At 42.9% G+C, this 19,259-nt stretch overlaps 1 protein-coding gene and 1 long non-coding RNA gene across 5 annotated transcripts in view; one reads left to right on the top strand and one right to left on the bottom strand.

Moving 5' to 3' along the window:
* Window positions 1-5,149: 5,149 nt before the first annotated feature.
* Argk1 (Arginine kinase 1) overlaps window positions 5,150-19,259 on the bottom strand; it is a 59,935-nt gene continuing 45,825 nt past the window's right edge. Inside the window, exons 1-5 of one of the 4 annotated variants that reach the window (XM_025297832.1) lie at window positions 16,701-16,876; window positions 13,304-14,275; window positions 8,690-9,050; window positions 7,388-7,762; window positions 5,150-6,709 (exon numbers count right to left, since the gene is read on the bottom strand). In XM_025297832.1, coding sequence (XP_025153617.1) covers window positions 6,362-6,709; window positions 7,388-7,762; window positions 8,690-9,050; window positions 13,304-13,344 — 1,125 coding nt within the window. In that variant the 5' untranslated portion in view covers window positions 13,345-14,275; window positions 16,701-16,876 and the 3' untranslated portion in view covers window positions 5,150-6,361. Of the gene's footprint in view, window positions 6,710-7,387; window positions 7,763-8,689; window positions 9,051-13,303; window positions 14,522-16,657; window positions 16,877-19,259 lie in introns of those variants that run through there. The other 3 variants (XM_025297831.1, XM_011149430.3, XM_011149431.3) reach the window with 3 other exon arrangements.
* LOC112588322 (uncharacterized) lies at window positions 6,609-7,530 on the top strand. Its single transcript, XR_003112756.1, has 2 exons — window positions 6,609-6,730; window positions 7,311-7,530. It is a non-coding gene; the product is annotated as an uncharacterized LOC112588322 (long non-coding RNA).

Genomic DNA, 19,259 nt, shown 5'->3' with positions numbered 1-19,259 from the left:
ATTTCTGTGCGTTTGACAACCATGGGAAAGATTTACAAACAAGAAAAATGGGTGCCATACGCAGGGTTGGGAAAGTTACTTTTTAAAAGTAACTTGTTACCGTTACCATTACTTTCGGTAAAAAGTAACTCGTTACCGTTACTCGTTACTGATCTTAAAAAATAACGCGTTACCGTTACTTGAAAGTAACGATATTTTATTTCGTTACTTTCCGTTACTTTTTTTTGTTGTAAATTCAGGATTATAAGAAAGGTGCTAAGACAAGATATAAATCGGACATAAGACGATTAGAAATATATATATATACATATATATTTAAATATTTTTATTATTTTATGTTATTAAGTATTGTACTTAATGAATAGTTTCTTAATTAGTGGATATGAATTTAATATTTGGACATTAGTGCCTGTTGACTTTAAAAATCTTTGCCATTAATCATAGGCAGATTTCTCATTTGATGTTTGCTATTTAAAATTTAAAAAGTCATCGTTATTATTGTGCTTATCAGACAACAAAAAATTTTTAATTGAAGGAATTCCTTATAAATCTTCTAAATACGTTTGCGCAAGTTTTCTTATCTTCAGCTAACCAACTCAATTTGGGATGCAAACAGCTGGCAATTATCAATTCTTTTTCGAGTGTAGTACAAAACCTAAAGTTAAATCAATAAAATTAAATATAAACATATTGATTTTTCTTTTTGATCAGATGAATGTTGTTTGATGAACATATGTATTAACCAAATTACACCAACTTACCTTTCTTTTAAACCTTTCTGTATAGCTACGGCCAATGGATGACAATATGTGAGTCCATCTTTATTGATTCTCATTAAATTCAGCATAAAACAAAAAATGCATAGAAATTAAATACAATTAAGTTTAATTTTATAAAAATTAAAAAGTAACGATTAAAGTAACGGACGTTTTGTTACTCGTTACAAAAAAAATGTATCGCCGTTACTTTTTTGTTACTGACACCAAAAAGTAACGGCGTTACCTAATCGTTACTCAAAAAAGTAACGATATCAGTAACGGCGTTACAAGTAACGCGTTACTTCCCAACCCTGGCCATACGAAAGAATTGAAAAAAGAGACATCGAGAAGCGAAAAGCCATGTCTGAAATCTTGCTTGCCAGGCAAAAAAGAAAAGGTTTTTTGCATCGTATTGTGACTGGAGACGAAAAGTGGATATATTTCGATAATCCCAAACGAAGGAAATCCATTGGCGACCCAGAACAACCATCCACATCGATACCAAAGCGGAATATATTCACGGCAAGAAAGTAATGCTCTGTATATAGTGAGGCCAGAAGGGTGTAGTATATTATAAACTATTAAAACAGAGCCAAATCATTATTGCCGAACTTTACTAATAACAATTGATCCGTTTAAACAACGCATTGAAGAATAAGTGGCCGGAATATGCAAAGAGATAAAGTGATCTTCCAGCACGATAACACTCGGCCATATGTTGGAAAGATTGTGAAGGCCACCTTGGAAGCACTTGGCTAGGACGTTTTACCTCATCCGCCGTATTCACCAGACATTGCTCCATCCGATTATCACTTGTTCAGATCGATGGCACACGGGCTTTCGGACCAGCGCTTCAACAATTATGAAGAAATAGAGAAATGGCTCAATGAATAGATCGCTTTGAAGGACGAGTCGTTTTTCCGTCACGGAATGCAACAACTGCCAGACAGATGGGAAAAAATAATAGCAAGCGATGGCAAATATTTTGATTAGTGTACTTTTTCATGTTTTTTCATACTAAAGTATTTTTTTGGAAGAAAAAACGGACCGAATTAATTCACACATCTAATATATGTGTTTTACGCAATACATATACATATATTAGGTGTACAACTTTGCTTCCGCCGTTTTCCTATAGATGGCTTTAACAGTAAGTAGTGGTCGAAATAAATAGATCATAAACGTCATGCAATAAACTTGGGCATCTGTCAACATAACCCCATAGAAACATTAGTCGATTTGTGTCTGCATCATAAAGTTATTCTCAATTGAAAATGTCAGTTTACGAGCCAAATTCTCGTCATTTGCGGGAGGTTTTAATTTTCTGCTTCAATATGAAGAAATCTGCGGCTGCGACTCATCGAATGCTCTCAAATACTTATGGTGAGGCCGCTATTAGTGAAAGAACGTGTCGTGAGTGGTTTCAACGCTTCAAGAACGGTGATTTTCACGTCGAAGACCGGCATAGCGGTGGAAGAGAGAAGGTTTTCTAAGATGCAGAATTGGAGACAATACTTAATGAAGACTCATGTCAAAGTCAAGAAGAATTGGCACGATCATTGGGAGTGACTCAACAAGCAATTTCAAAACGCCTCAAAGACATGGGAATGATTCAGGAGCAAAGAAATTGGGTGCCGTACGAGTTGAAACCGAGAGAATGAACGGCGTTTGTTTGCTTGTGAACAGTTGCTTGAAAAGCAAAGACGGAAGGGATTTCTGCATCGCATTGTGACTGTGGACGAAAAATGGGTCCATTACGATAACCCCAAGCGCAGAAAATCATGGGCATCTCCCGTGCCATGCTTCCACGTCGACGGCCAAACCGAATATTCACGGCTCCAAGGTTATGTTCTGTATTTGGTGGGACCAGCTCAGAGTAGTGTATCATGAGCTGTTAAAGCTGACTGAAACAATCACAGGCGATCGTTATCGAACGCAATTAATGCGTTTGAGTCGAGCATTGAAAGACAAACGACTGTAATACAACGAGAGACACGATAAAGTGATTTTGCAGCATGATAATGCTCGACCCCATGTTGCGAAAGTGGTCAAGACATACTTGGAAACGTTGAAATGGGAAGTCCTACCCCACCCGCCGTATTCTCCAGACGTTGCTCCCTCTGACTATCACTTGTTTCGATCAATGGCACACGGCCTGGTTGACCAGCACTTCCGGTCTTATGAAGAAGTAAAAAATTGGATCGATTCGTGGATCGCTTCAAAAGATGACCAGTTTTTTCAACGCGGGATTCGTACGCTGCTCGAAAGATGGGAGAAAGTAGTGGCCAGCGATGGACAATACTTTGAATCATAAATATATAACCAGTTTTTTACAATAAAGCCTCGAATTTCGGAAAAAAAAAACGGCGGAAGCAAAGTTGTACATCTAATAAAAGGTCGTTAAATGTCCGATTTCCTTAAGTACTAAGTTCGACAGTCGATATTTCGGACATTTCACTTTTACAGTTCTTGGTTTTTTTTTCGTAGGTACATCATCACTTTTCAAATTCATGTTTTGGGTCGTAATTATCTTTCGAGTTGTTTTTGTTATAGCAATTTTTATGTAACCATGGATAAGTCAAAAGTTCGTGTTATTTTCGAATACGAGTTCTGTCGTGGAACCAATGCAGCGCAGACAACTCGAAATATCAACGAAGTGTTTGGCGAAGATATGACTAGTGAACGCATAGTACATCGATGATTTGAGAAGTTTCGTTCTGGCGATTTTAATCTTGGAAATGAGCCACGTAGGCGATCCGAGACCAAGGTGAATAATGATGAGTTGGAAGTTGTAGTGGAAGTGGATACGTCCCAAACTACGTGTGAATTAGCAGCAAGATTTAACGTTATTATTTCAATAATATTGAATCATTTTAAACAAATCGGCAAAGTAAGGAAGGTGGATAGATAGGTTCCGCATGAATTAAACGAGCATCAGAAGAGAAATCGTCTCGAAACTTGCTTTTCTTTATTATCACGATATAAAGGCGAATCATTTTTACATCGTATTGCTCCGTGTGATGAAAAATAGATTCTTTTCGACAATCGCAAACGTTCGGCGCAATTGTTGCATATAGATGAAGTGCTGAAACATAGTCCGAAACCGAATATTCGCAAAAGAAGGCTAATGGTGTCTGTTTGATGGTCCAGCGCTGGTATTATCCACTACAACTTCATAAAACTTATTGAATCGATTACAGCGGATGTCTACTGTAACTGGACGAAGTGATGAGCATGCTTGCGATTAATCAGCCGAGGTTGATCAATAGAGACAATCTTCTTGCAAGACAACGCACGACCGTATGTTGCATAAACAACATTGCTCAAACAACAGAAGCTAGACTTGGAAACTCCGTCATCTACCGTATTTGTCAGAACTTGCACTAACTGACTACGACTTCTTCTAGGCACTGGGCCACTTCTTGCAAGGGAAAATATTCAATTCTCAACAAGTTGTGGTAAACACCTTCCGCGATTTCATCGTCATCCGCTCTTCAGGCTTCTTCATTGCTGGCATAAATAAGTTACTATTGAGATGGCAAAACTATCGATAATTTAAGCGCATACTTTGATTAATGGTATTATTTCTAGTTTGAGATACAATAAACCAAACTTTTAATTCGAAATCAGACATTTCATACTTAATGGCCTAATATATTGACAGATTTTTCTTTTTGTTGTCAAATAAGACGTGAAGACGGCAAATTTGTGAAGTATATACAGCTGGTTGAAAGATGCAACATTTTTCGTTGACAAATCTTGCAACGTATTCTGCATCCAAAATGAATCTCTTGTGTAAACTAATTAAAAAACGATTTTGGGCTCAGCGTGAGACATTCACCGTAATTTATGGCATATATGTGCGCTCAGAACAAAAATTCGCTGTGAACTGCCGGTGTTTTCAAAGGTTAGAGTTTAGTATTAGTCGATAAGAATCATAATTGGGTAAACAATAAGCAAATCTGTAATCAAATTTAATCAATTTTCATATTTATAATTGTGAATAATTTAATCGATGAAATTACCAACCAACATATAATCAATCAAATCAAAATAGTCAAAAAGGTCTAAAACCAATCATTGGAGAGAGATGTAATCACAATTTTCTCGATATTAAATTTTCATCATTTTAGTCAACTCAAATTTCAATTCATTAATGCTCAATATTGTTGAAGGTTCTCATTCGAGCAGCATTATTTAAAATTCAGAATACAAATTTTTTTCTATTTTACGTCTGTCATCGATTCACACGGATGAAGTATTCGCGGCAATCTTATAAAATCCCGGTCGCATATAGAGCGTGCTTTTTCGTAGCGCAACATGAATTCGAACTGAATGATCTCCAACAGAATAAATCGGGCAGGGCGAAATGAGTCGCAGAGGCTACGATATACATAATGTGTGTATGTCTTTTTATTCGTGTCTCGATACTTGTATTTTCTCGTACATTTGGTTTGTCGAACCGGCTGTGGTACATGCTGTCTCTAATATATCGTCGCAGTAGCTTTTAAACTCTGCCTTGAACGTTTTTTTCTGCGTGTGTAATAGTAGTAGTAGTAGTGCGCGTCGTATTATATCCGTCGCAGATGTTCCTCTCTCATGGCCTCTCGTCACACAGTAAAAAAGAGAATGAAAAAATGCTGAATCGTTGCTCTCCACACACCGTTCTCACCGGACTAGAAAACCGCCGTCGAGCGCCGAAAAACCGCGCTCTCGACCCCCGCTCGGTTCCGTAAAAAGATCGCAAGCTACGAATCCGCCTGCTCTGCCTCGCAATCCTCTCGATCAACGACCGTCTTCTTCTGTTCTTCTTCTTCATTTCTTTCGTCGTTGTTATCGTCATCGTAATAGACCTGGTAGTTGTGGTAGTAATCGTCATCGTCGCAAATGAACCGTTCGAGTAACGACTTTGTTAGTCCTCCGTGTTCTCTCTCTCTCTCTCTCTCTCTCTCTCTCTCTCTCTCTCTCTCTCTCTCTCTCTCTCTCTTTATAATCTCTCATCTAATAGACAAGCGCGACGAATTTCGTGAGGACTAAAGTGTTAGAGCACTACACATGTTGAACGTACGACTATTCTTTCCGACTAACTAACGTGGGTAAACGCATAACGACATAAGACGTAAGAAGGGAAAGAAAAGAGAAAACGAAACGAGAGCGAAGGAACACATTTTTACCCCTGGAAACGTGTTCGTAAGAATTACCGAGGGAAAAAGAGAAGGGGAAGGGAAACAAAAAACGAAGAAAAAGAATAGTAAAAAAACGAACAGAACGAAACTGATAAAAAAAATTATTCAAAGATACAGTGCGATAATAACAAACTACTTTCTCTCCTTTCTCTCACGCCTGAAAGACCCGAACAGTCTTCAGTTATTTTCGCGCGCGGTTCTAGGGAGGGCGTATGTTTCGAACATGACGTCACACACACTCTCTCTCTCTCTCTCACACACACACAAATAGACAGACATGTGACGTCCGAGACGACGAGGCTAATGCTTTTTTTCTGTTTTTAGGAAACGAATAATAATACATGTCGGGGACGAAGGAGGGAGCAGAGGGGATTTTCAAGGGAGGTAGTGGATTGGGGACGGGCGACATGGTGTTGCTTAGAGGCTGGCCTCGAGCTTGATGAGCTCAGCGATACCGTCGTTCATCTCTTTCACAGCCTGGTACTCGGTGAGACCGAGGCGCCGCTTGTTGGAGATGTCGTAGATTCCGCCCTCGGCCTCAGTGTGCTCACCGCGAGTGCCGCGCACCTGGAGATTGTACTTGGCCGCGACCTCTTCGAGCTTGGCCTTGTTGGCAGCGAGCTTCGGCACTTTGATGTGCACGGATGCACGGACTGTCGTGCCCAAATTCGTCGGGCAGAACGTGAGGAAGCCGAAGCGATCGTTGTGGGAAAATGGCAGCCGTTTCTCTATCTCGTTCACGGCAGTCACCAGACGACGGTATACCTGGTGGAAACACATAGGAAGGTCAGCGGATGATTAATTAATGAGGCTCCCGTTTCGTCGCGATAGCTCGCAAAAGGTGCAACCTATTGGACGCCTCGTATCGTTTCGAAATGTCCTTTTATATGCGCGAATCAATGACATTATCGTGTGGATAAAATATTTTGAAGTGTCCACAGCAAATTGCACCTTCAGATGACGACTTCAGATATGAGGGAATAGATACATGAGAAATTTTATAAGGCACATTGAGATAAAAAGATGTATCGATAAAATGACATAAACGATTCGGCAAAGATTTGTAAAATAATGAATGGACATTTCGACAATCTCGTATTTCGCCTTAGCTAAATAGCAAGAACGATTAAATAACTTGGCAAAATTAGGTACTTAAAAAATAGATTATGCAACATTACATAACGTGATGTTTTACGTTGCATAATGGTGATTTATTGATCTTTCATACAAGGAGAAAACCTCCAAAGTATTTTACAAGTCTACTCAAGTCATCGCAAGTATCTTTATGAGCATATCTTTTGATTTCAACGTAAGAATTTTGACATACATTTGTGAATTCTCTGACTCCTGATGTTACAATATCTAGGATGACCGACGACAAGATACCAGGAGCCTTAAACATTAACTAAACCCGAATTAAGATGATAGCTGTGTTCTCATTACCTGACCGAGATCACCGCCCATCTGCATGGAGATGATACGGAGATGATCCTCTTCGTTGCACCACACCAAGAAGGTCTTGTCGTCGTTGTGGAAAATTCCGCGCCCGGTTGGCCAGAAGCGGCAGGCATTGGCAGTCTGCAGGAAACGATCACCCTCCTTGAAGAGGAAGTGGTCGTCAATCAGCTTTTGCTGTACTTCCTTGCTCATGCCGGTGAGTGGGTAAAAGGTACCCTTCAGCTCGCCGCCCAAGCCGGACAGCGTGCTGGATACCTTCTCTTCCATCTCCTTGTACTGCGCCTCGGTCAGACATGGGTTGAACGGATATCCGTCTAAAGAGCGGCCGCATCTTACTCGAGTCGAGACGATATATTCGCCCTGGAAAATGATAGATTATTAAAACGATAACACACCAAGAAAAATTCATCTTTAGACGGCGATGATTAATATTGTTATCCTGTGATAATTACGATATTCTTTATTCACAGAAGTATTTAATATCATCAAGAGTTATATATATATATATGTGTAGAGAGAGAGAGAGAGAGAGAGAGGAGAGAGAGAGAGGAGAGAGAGAGAGGAGAGAGAGAGGAGAGAGAGAGGAGAGAGAGAGAGAGAGAGAGAGAGGAGAGAGAGAGAGGAGAGAGGAGAGAGAGAGGAGAGAGAGAGAGAGGAGAGAGAGAGAGGAGAGAGAGAGAGGAGAGAGAGAGAGAGGAGAGAGAGAGAGAGAGAGAGAGAGAGAGAGAGAGAGAGAGAGAGAGATCCAAAAGTCGGTTATTTATTCAAAAGCATTCATAATCGAGAACATTAGTTTATATTTTATTCAACCAGTAATTGCATAATCTAAATCTGCAATATGAAAAGCTCGTATTAAAATATAAAATTTGTACATCTGATTAATCTCAATTATAAAAAAACTAATCTTGAAAAATTAAGAAAATTAATCTAGACTCAATACAGCCGTGGCAAATTTATACGTCCTATAATTTCGTTTATAGTCAATATTTATTTGGAACTCTTTCTGCAGACTCTATCAGAACTCTAGGAAATTGGAAATGATAATTAACTTTTAAGCCACTCTGTATGATGAATTACAATCTCAAGAGAGCATACCTGAAGAGCGAAACGATAGCCAAATGCTTAGATCTAACTAGGATGTGAACAAACCTACATTCACAAAGAGATATCGAAAAGGTGACATTGATACAGTTACAGAGCACAAGGCTGAGTAATTAAATTCATAAATAATTATTTCGTTTTAATACACTGATTTACCGACGTTCAAAGAAAGTCGCTGATACTTACAGTAGGATCAAGGTTGCCGAAGGAGTCAACGTCGCCGAAGTCCTTGGGCGGATGCTTGTCGGTTTTTTTAAAGCCGCCGTGGTAGTCATCGATAATCGGGTCGAAAAGTTCAGCAAAGATTGTGTAAGCCTCGGCGTCGGGTGCGTAAATGCCCACGCCGGAGTCGTGGTTCTCCAGGCCGGACTGGATCACGTCAAGCAACGTGGAGCCGAACGACGTCTTGCGTGTCTTCAGCTGATCAAATATCTCCTTCGTCAGATGTTTCTTCAACAGCGACTTGCTGTCGGATTCAGCCAGCTTGGCGAAGCCAGACTCCAGTTTGTCCAAAACAGCTGCGTCCACCATATTGTTGCTCTTTTTACTGTAATAAGAATGAAAAATTGATCAGGTGAATAACTCGGAGTTACTTTTCATCTTGAAATTCAATTCAGCTTGTACACAAGTTTATTATACAGGATGTCCCAGAGCTCGCGGTCTTCGCTTTACCGGGAGGTCGCCTGGACAAACTTAAAAATAAATTTTCGAAGATTATCATTTATACGGCGACTTTTCAATTTTCAACATATCTTTATATAATATATGTACAGTTAAGTAGTATTAAAATTCTATTAACCCATTTGTGTGGCATTTTTTTTTACTTGACGAATTTCTGTGAAATTTTGCATTTTTATGTTTTGTAGGTTGCTGATTACAAATCTAAAGTCAGATTTTAAAGATATAAAATGACACATTCAATATGACTGCCCTATAGAAGAATAAATTAGTGTAAGTCTGAATAAATGTAAATCAGGTACACGATATAGAGATTTTTCAGATCGTTAATTACGAATTTCGTGTCAGATTTACAAAATTCGTCCAAATAATTAGTTTATAAGAAAACTAGTGCACGAAAAATTCTGGGAAAAATATATATTGTATCTTAGCACGTGAAGAATATTCAATATAAAATTTTCAGACTGTAATTTTACATAATAGGTTCTAAGAAGTTAAACTTTCTTTAATCACTTTTTTCAGCTTTATTTATAAATAATTAAAAATGTACATCAAATATAAAAATAGGAGACATGTAAAGCAAGTATTAGCACATCAGAAAAATGTAGGATCATACTTATTTTCATTAAACTGTTAACAGTATATCATGAAAATAAAAGAGAAAAAGGTAAGTATATTTACCACTGCCACACAAAGGATTAAAGTTCACTTATCGAAGGTTAATTAAAGGAAATGACTTTGTTATCTATTTGCTCGCCCGAAGTTTGCGAAGAAACTCACTTTTTCCCGATCGCTTGTATCTCTTCGCTAGAATTATTATATGAGGCCGTGAGAATTGTGGAACACCTTGTATGCAGAACTAGGATTGGGAAGTAAAGCGTTACTTGTGACATTATTGCCATTGATCGTCATTGCACGTTACATTTTTCAATAACAGTCTGGTAATGGAGTTTCTTTCCTTCTTTTTCTTCAACAATAGTAACAGTAGTGCAACTGTATTTTCAGTTGGTTTTCATTTTAGTAACAAATAGATATTATTTTTATCACTATACCTTGTACACATATGATGGAACAGGTAGAAATGTATTGTAGAAATTTCCAGAATTTATTGCAAAATGTATCAGAAGTTCTAACGATTCGTTGCTTCTTGAGTAACGATAATAATATGAATCATCATCTCTCTTTATCAGCCATTTTAAGAGTCGAATGTCTCGAATTTATAACCTTGTGCTATAAAAGATTTTGTTTTCTTACATCTTTCCTTATTTCAATAATTTTTCATGCTTTTTTCTTACAATTTCCCTTATTTAGATTATTAATTTATTACACTAAAAAAAGATGATTCTCCTAATTAAATAAATAAATTTTTCACAATGGATAACAGTAAAACAAGTTACTCGTTCCAACGGATAACGAATTATTTAAAGAGCAATTTTCCCAACCCTCTGCAAACGTGTGCAAAACATTCAAGATGCGAATACACAAAGATACGAACAACATTAAACGAAAGGGCACACTACCCCGCAGGAACGTGTGTTTCAAGAGAGCCAGCTGCAATTGCGTTCTTTCGTGAGGTACTTAATTAAAAGTTCGTGAGGTACTTAATTGCGAGTGCGAGGTACTCGAGGGAACATCTGCCCCCCGTGTTGATCCGAACAGTCAGGATTAAACTTGACTAAGGACGTTGTTCTCATCATCGTCGTCATTGTTTCAACTTAGAATGATCTTTCCTTGCGGCGACAAGTGTTTCTGCCGATCTTTTTCTTTTTTTACGCTCTCTCCGGCGATGCAACATTGCTTTATTATAGAATATTTGTTTTAATTCTGTACCATATATATGGGCGAGAGTAGAGATGGAAAATTACCGTCAGATTTAAAAATTACTTACTATGGTAAAATTGTGATTTATCGTGTTATGTGATATTATAAAACCCGTTTTTTCCTTATAGTTTCGTCCATAGGCATTATTAAACCACTATTTTTATACAATTATTTATACAGAACAGATAAATATCAGTGCTATTAGTCTATTCTATTTTTATGTTCAAGTTTACATTTAATTAGCTAGAATAAAGATGGAATGACGTTTTACTTTTTTTTCCGTTGGAGTTGCATTATTACATACTTAAACAAAGTAATTTATAATTTCTAATGTAATGCGTTAAATGTGTTTCCGTTTTTTTCTTTCTTGCTTCCCATAAAAATGCAAGTTCAGACACACATTAAATTTTCTTTTTTTGTGAAAATTATAATAAAAATACTTTTAATTTTCCCTTTAGTGTGTTAGCGGAAGCTTTTACTTATGTAGAAGTCCCCTTCCTCTAGAGCTTTATATAAAAATTCTTTCGTTTCTATAATTTTTTTTTAAATTACCATTTTACCGAACAATCCAAAATTACCGGTGATTTATCGTCATTTACAAAAGAAAAAAAAAAAAGGTTAAGTCATTTCCATCTCTAGGTGAGAGAACCAAATGTGATTCGCTTTTCCGGTTCTCAATTGTATAATTTTTCAAATTTGTAACTTACAGAATGATACGTACTAATAACGCGTCAGTTACGTTGACGGGTAATTACGTTTTTTATTTCAGCGACGAAAGGATATTAAAATGATATCGGAGAATTTTGTGATTTTTGTAAACGAAGAAGTGCGACTCGAACCTTTCGCTCTTCCAAGGTACAGAATTATTTTTTCGATGCTGCACATGTGCCTCGTGCAAAGGCTTTCGGTGCTGTGCGTTTGTCTACCTGTTAACTCTAGGATGCACTGTTCGATTGACACTTTCATTTTCTCTCGGAAGAACTTTTAAATCAATCGAGCCAAATTAAATTGAAATATTCAAATATTACGTAAGAATTTCCGTACATACAATTCCTTGTACGCAATATTTTCGCATTTCACAGATTCAGATTATTTCGTTACCACAGCTATATGAAATTAATTTTCTTGACTACGAGAGATTAATCTTTGGCAATTAAAGCTAATCAAACGTACAAACTTTCCGATCTTATCTTAATATGGGATTTTTATATTTCGGATTTGAATTATACAAGAAAGAAAGTAACGGTTAAATCGAATCTAAATCAATTTTGCAGATTCTGAGATCGTATAAATTTTTTTAGATGTATTATAACACAAAATTTCTACACTCTGGACTAAAATTATTTAATGGCCAGCCTGAGTCGAATTTCTGAACGATCTCTTCCGGTTTCACGCTGGATCGATCTTTTACGATCAACGAGAATGTTGATCCAAGGAGCGAGGATACTCGGACGCGCAACAATTCAAGGGACAAATGCACCTTTTGTCGCAGTTTTTCGGAGTGCATCCTAGTGTCAAGAGGACATCGTACGGAGATACGTACACGTCGTCGTCGACCTTGGTGTCGTCCGACTCGCATATACCCAGCGACGCGCATACGCCGCCCATCGCGCGTGTCGTGAGAGGCAGCAATTAGGTACGCGCCGATTGTCGCTCGTCACTGACGAATCGTCGATTCGAGCCGGACGAGAGACAGAGACGGAAGAGAGGCACAGCTCTCAGCACATGCGAAATCCTCTCTACGTGCGTGTGAACATGCGGAGATAGAAGGCGGTAGAGCCGACAGGCGGACGGATCGGTTCGCTACGAAACGAAGCGCTATCTCTCTCACATCCGAATATGTCGTAAAAGTCTCATCCGGCCGTCATAAGCCCGAGACACGGAGCAGCCTGGCACAAGTTTTTCGTTAGATCAAGCGAGACGGAGAGGTCGGGAAAAGTGAGGGGGGAAAAAGAAAAGAACGAGAGATCAATCGGGACAGCTCGCGCTGTGACGGCACAACAAACACATAGCGCGCTGTGTCTCAGCTCGGAGTGTAAAAAAAAAAAAATCAACTGTATCTCCGAGATCCCGGTTGAACCGCGTCAGCAGTTCGCACTGCACAGTGCGACAAAATGAAGAATATACTTCATACATATCGAGTGTATCGATGATGATATGCCCAATATGTACAATATGATGCGGGGAATAGAGGGGGGAACGAAGAGGTAGAAAAAAAGGTACGCTTCTCACATCATGCGAAAGACATAGAGGGGGAGAGGGGGGGGAGAGAGAGAGAGAGACTTTCTCACGGATACGTACTCGTCGCCCGACGTGGTATCCTTCGAAGTACATCCGCCCATGTCCGCTGCAACGAAGACGAAGACTACGACGAGAAGAGACGACGCCCCTGACAAACGAAAGCGGGAGCAAAAGGGAGACGACGAAGAAGAAGAAGACGGACGGAAAGCGGAGGGGAGCTAGGAAGAGAGGACGAGGCGGAAGAGAAGGAGGAGGAGGAGGAGGAGGAGGGCCAAGAAAGAGAGTGATCAAACGGGAGGAAGGTCAAGACAGGAGCGAGGACTGCTCTCGCTGATGCGGAGACTCAACCACGCTCTCGCGACAGCGAGAGAGCGAGACTAGACGAGAGAAAGAGAAGCTCTTCCTTCACGCGCGAGACGGATCAAAAGTTACGACCCTGAAGCGGACGCGAGCGCTGCAGCAAGTGCACGCTTCCGGCGCGACAAAATGACGACGACCGAGCGAAGACGAACGGGCGAGCGGGACGAAGAAAGAAAGAAACGCGGCCGTGAACGGAGAGTCGTCACCGTCGTCGTCGTCGTCGTCGTAGTAAGGTCCTCGTGGATGACTCGATGCCCTTTGACCCTTTCCCCTTTCGAGCGGCGCTGAAACTTCCGGTCGGCGACACTGCTGCTGCACTTGCTCGTCGTTTCCGCGGAGCTGCCGCGGCGGCTTCCTGATTCGCGCGCGCTATAGCGAATCCCTCCGCGATATCAATCACGTTGTCCTTAGAGGGGTATATCCTCCGTTTGCGTAGACCGAGAGCCAAAGGTCGCGTGCGGCCGCCGAGAGACACCTCTCCTTTCCTCTCTTTCCTTCCTAGTCGCTCCTCACGTGTGTCTCCTCCACGTCGACTCTCTTCTCGCGCTCTTCCTCTTCTCGTCGTCTTCCCTCGTCGAAAGCTTCACCTGTCTCGCTCCTTCAAATCGCTCAGACACTGCCGCATGCGTCCCGTCGAATGGAATACTTCCGGTCGCGCCTTCTCCTCGCGATCTGTGCACCGACGGCAATGTAGGTGCTGGTGCTCTCGCGCCAGCTCGGTTGCCACGCTAATTCACGGCTGCAACGCGCGCTCGGCACCAGCTGATTACCACTCTCCTCCGCGAATGCCGAGCGAAGTCAGCCGGCAAGAAACGGAGCGCGTGGCAGCGCTCGTGGAAGTCGAAGCCGAGCGCTGCTCGAGCGTGATCGCCCGGCCGGGTGAGAATTTCGACGCGAACCGGTGACCTTCAGCCGCAACCGGCGACCTCGCGACGCGCCGATTCGCGTCGAGACTCGATGAGGAAGAAATCTCGATTTATCTCTTCCTCTTCTCCCTCCCTCCTCTCTCTCTCTCTCTCTCTCTTTCTCTCTGTCTCTCTCTGTCAGCGCGACTCGCACAAGGCGATATCACGAGTGAAGCGTGTCCGACGAGAAATAATTTTCAAGTTTGCGGAAGTTAATTAAGAGTATCGTGATAAAAGAAGAGCGTCCTATCTCTTTATCTTTTTTTCTTTTTTCAAATCGCGACAAGGTGAACAGTCTTCCTCTGTGCGCTCGTATCAACTTCTCGCGACGTAAAAGGAGCACAGAGGGGATGAAGGAGAGTACGTGGCATCGGGGGGAAAATCTCAAAAGAGTGACATTCTCTCTCTCTCTCTCTCTCTCTCTTTCTCCGAGCACTCGGCCGACCGTTCTCTTACTCCTCTTTCGGGACGCCAAAGCTGAGCGGTCTCGTCAAAGAGAGAGGACGAAAACCCGCAGCCCGAAGCGCGCGCGCGTGCTCGCTAAACGCAACCCTCGTCGCCCTTAGGACACACTCGCGTTCAACGACTGTGCTATATCGAGCGAGTGGACTTTATCCTGACGGGCTCGAAGCGCGCACACACGTTGAAATGCAATTATACAGCCCGAGCGCGACGAGAGCCAACCGTGCCGGCGAGTCATACGCGCCCCAAGCCGGTCTATCGGACTACCGAGGACTCTCGCGGGGGCCGACCGGCGACTCTTAGCGGATCAATCACGGTGAGACGCCGACTGGATTGCGGCCGGCCTCGCCTTTCGATTCCAAGGCTCGGATTCTCGCAAAGTATACGATATCGTAGAAAACCCATAAGGCTTATAAGCTCTACAAGTATTGAGGAGAACGATCAACCACAGTCGAATATGAGAAGAATAACCAATTGCGATTAGTCAATTTCCTACGGCTTAAAACTCACTAGTAGAGCCAGCCTAATATACGCAACATGAACAAGAAATTTTCGCAGAATATCGTGTGCGACGTGTTTTTCCGCCCATCAGCGCCTGGCTCGCTGTGATTGGTCGCCGCTAAGAGTTGGTAGTTTGATGCGAGCTTAACGGAGCTTAATTGAACCCGTCGTCATTGGTCAGTGCGAAGGACTCGCCGGACTCCTCTTTAAATTCCGAATTGCGCGCAGTTTTCCGACCGGACTTTCAGTGCGAACAATTCATCGCAGGGACTCTCATGTTAAACATCAGCACGGTGGGATTATCACGGGAAAATCAAAGCGTCGGATTGTCGCCCGCTGCTTCGATCTCGGGCTTCAGACTCACACCGTGACGTTTCAGCTCCGACTTCGCGGCGGCCGAACAATGTAGCACCGGGGGTAGTTTCGCAGGACGCCCCCGGGATGGGGAGTACTAATTGGCAAGAAGAGCGCGTGATTTTCCAAGGCACATCTCGCGACAAAGACCCTTCGAGATGCGTTTTCTCACACTGACGGCTTTTCAACGCGATAAAGCCCACAAATTGGCAAGATAACCAAATGCCGGGCCTTGCCTGCAAGATCCATCAGGACGCACAGGACGAGACACTCGACATGTACCTATCCGGCGATGCGAGTCGCCGCTTGAAGACCATCCCGCGTTTACGAAACGCCCTCTTCTCCTGGAACTCCCGTAGATGACGAGGACAAGCCGCGAGGACTCGTTCTCACGAAGAGAGATCGGAGGAGATCGGAGAAGATCGATCAACGGCTGTGTGAGCGCACGCGAGAGAGAGAGAGAGAGAGAGAGAGAGAGAGAGAGAGAGAGAGAGAGAGAGAGAGAGAGAGAGAGAGAGAGACGCACCAGAAACCGAGCTCTACCACTTCACTGAGATCCCACTGGCAACCGGAGCTACGCGCGCGGCTCAGGGGAAACAAGAGGCTGCGAGGAGCAACGTAATTCCTATCGGTGATAACTGCGGGGGAGGAAAACGCAGCAGGCCGGCCGGCGATGACCAGGTGGTGCCGGCCGGCCGACGAGCGAGAGAGAGAGAGAGAGAGAGAGAGAGAGAGAGAGAGAGAGAGAGAGAGAGAGAGAGAGAGCGAGAGAGAGAGAGAGAGAGCGAGAGAGAGAGAGAGGGAGAAAGGGCGAGGACAGGAGCACCGGTACCTCCTCTCCGAGGAGTCGTTCGTGGTCACTCGGCGGCACCTACTCCTATTCTTCCTCCTGTCTTCCTTCTTCTTCCTCTGGTTGTTCTTCCTGCTAGTCGGACGCGCCCTTCGCTGGCCGGTGCGCGTGTATGCAACTCTACAGACGTATGTTCGCGCGTAGGTACAATCTTGGGAGCTGGCACGCGTGTATACGCGCTCGTTACGTCCGACTGCGTATGTATGTGTAAGAACGCGCGGCGAATGTACATATGTATAATTTGTACACATACAACAGACGTTTGTGTGCGGTCGGATGATCTGTCACAGGAGTACGTGCGTGTGCGATGTGCGTGCGGTGGTGGTCGAACAGCGACTAATTCGTACGTGACGCGGATATATACATATATACATACATATATATATATACATATATATGTATCGAACTTTCCTTTGAAGCGCGCGCGGTTGAAAATGTGAATTTTTGATGGTGGTATGTGGTGTGAGATGTGAACACTACAGTCTCTACGCTATCACTAAGCAGGAGGCATTCTGCGTACTGTGATATCTCTCTCTCTCCTCTCTCTCTCTCTCTCTCTCTTTCTCTCTCTCGCTCGCTCGCTCGCTCGCGCTCTCTCGCTCTCTCCCTCTCACCATCGAGCTCCTCGTCTTCGTCCAACGCGCGCTCTCGCCTGCTTGAAAACGTCTCTCGCTCGCTCGCTCGCTCTCGGGCTGCTCCCTACTCCTCTCTCTGCAGGGTGGGGCACAACCGCCGCCACCGTCCAGCGGCACAGGATACCCGGTCGATAGCACGCACCTACACCCATACTGCCGCCGCCGCTGCCGCCGCCAGTGCCGGCTCACCGGTGCCGGCGGCGGGCCTCTCTCGCCGCTGCTGCGTACGGGAAGCTCACGCACACGTGCGTGAGCATACATGTACGTGTTGCACCGGCGCGGGAACGGCGCTCGCGACGACGGTGATGGTAGCAGCGGCGGAGGAGAAGGTGGAGATGGCGGTGGTAGTTGCGCTCGCGACTTAGGCCACGGCGCCGAATTTCCGGCGCTCGACTCGGCGGACGTCCCCCGATTTGTCCGAGCGCACGTCGCGACGTTAAACCCTTCGGTCGCCTGCGAGCGTCGTGCGCATGGGGCGAGCACGGCCGTACGGGAGCCTTGAGAAGAAATCCGGGGGAGCATGCGGTAACCCGCGCGCGGGAGGAAAACGAAAGTCGTTAACGAGCTGACGTAGGCTGTACTTCGGTATGCTGCGAAAGGTGCAGCGAAACTTACTGCCTTCTTCGCGAAAATAGATCCTAGGGAATTACTGTCTTCCGGCTGATTCGACACGTTATCCTGAGGTAGCGGAGGTTCACTAATGCATATGACGCATGGCTGTCAAGAAGTGTAAAAGATGGTACTAAAAAAATACACGATAATTGACGGAAATGAAGATAAAACATATGAAATATTTTCTTCGTCGTCTAACGATGAAGTTTGAAGATTATCTTCAATAAAATTTGCGATGTTTTGCGCGTACGCAAGTAAAATTGCTGTTAGGTTGACCATAATTCCGAATTTACTTTCAATCTTTACATAAGGATAAGTTATACTACTTTGCTAATCATGCCGGTGTGAAGTTGACACCTCATTTTTTAGCACCGCAAGTTTTAACGATAGTTCTATTGGCACCGATAATAGTTCTACAGTTCCTGATAGGTTATATCAATGGTTCCACCGAATTAGTTAACAAAATGGCAGATTGAAAATATGAGGTGCTAACTTCCAGTAGCACCGCAATTTCCAAAAAAGCCATTTCAAGCACGATATCTTATAGTTCTAGAATAGTTCTATAGTTCCTGATATGTTTTAGCAAAAGTTCTGGCTTTTAACAATTTTTAAATAATTTTTGAAACTTAGCGCCAGCACCACACCACAGAGTAAAGTATCAGTTTACTGGCAGTTCCAGCCGACTTCTGGGTTTCTTTTAATAGTCCTACAATAGTTCCCATGATTTAGGTGGATTTCGTCGCGGGTGCCGGCCTTTAACTATTTTTAAATAATTTTTGAAACTTAGCGTTAGTACTGCACCACAAGAGTAAAGTATCAGTTTGGTGGCAGTTCCAGCCGACTTCTGGGTTTCTTTTAGTAGTCCTACAATAGTTACAACGGTTTAGGTGAGTTTCATCGCGAGTGCCGGCCTTAAACTATTTTTAAATAATTTTTGAAACTTAGCGCCAGCACCGCACAAGAGTAAAGTATCAGTTTGCTGGCAATTCCAGCCGACTTCTGGGTTTCTTTTAGTAGTCCTACAATAGTTCCAACGATTTAGGTGGGTTTCGTCGCGGGTGCCGACCTTAAACTATTTTCAAATAATTTTTGAAACTTAGCGCCAGCACCGCACAAGAGTAAAGTATCAGTTTGCTGGCAGTTCCAGCCGACTTCTGGGTTTCTTTTAGTAGTCCTACAATAGTTCCAACGGTTTAGGTGGGTTTCGTCGCAGGTGCCGGCCTTTAACTATTTTTAAATAATTTTTGAAACTTAACGCCAATACCGCATCACAAGAGTAAAGTATCAGTTTGCTGGCAGACTAAATTACTAAATGAGACCAAGAAGGCTGGAACTGC

This window comes from Harpegnathos saltator, unplaced genomic scaffold (assembly GCF_003227715.2).
Source record: "Harpegnathos saltator strain DR-91 unplaced genomic scaffold, Hsal_v8.6 scaffold19, whole genome shotgun sequence".
Lineage (NCBI taxonomy): Eukaryota > Metazoa > Arthropoda > Insecta > Hymenoptera > Formicidae > Harpegnathos > Harpegnathos saltator.
Note: the sequence above shows the minus strand (reverse complement) of the source record. Positions and strands in the feature narration are given on the sequence as shown.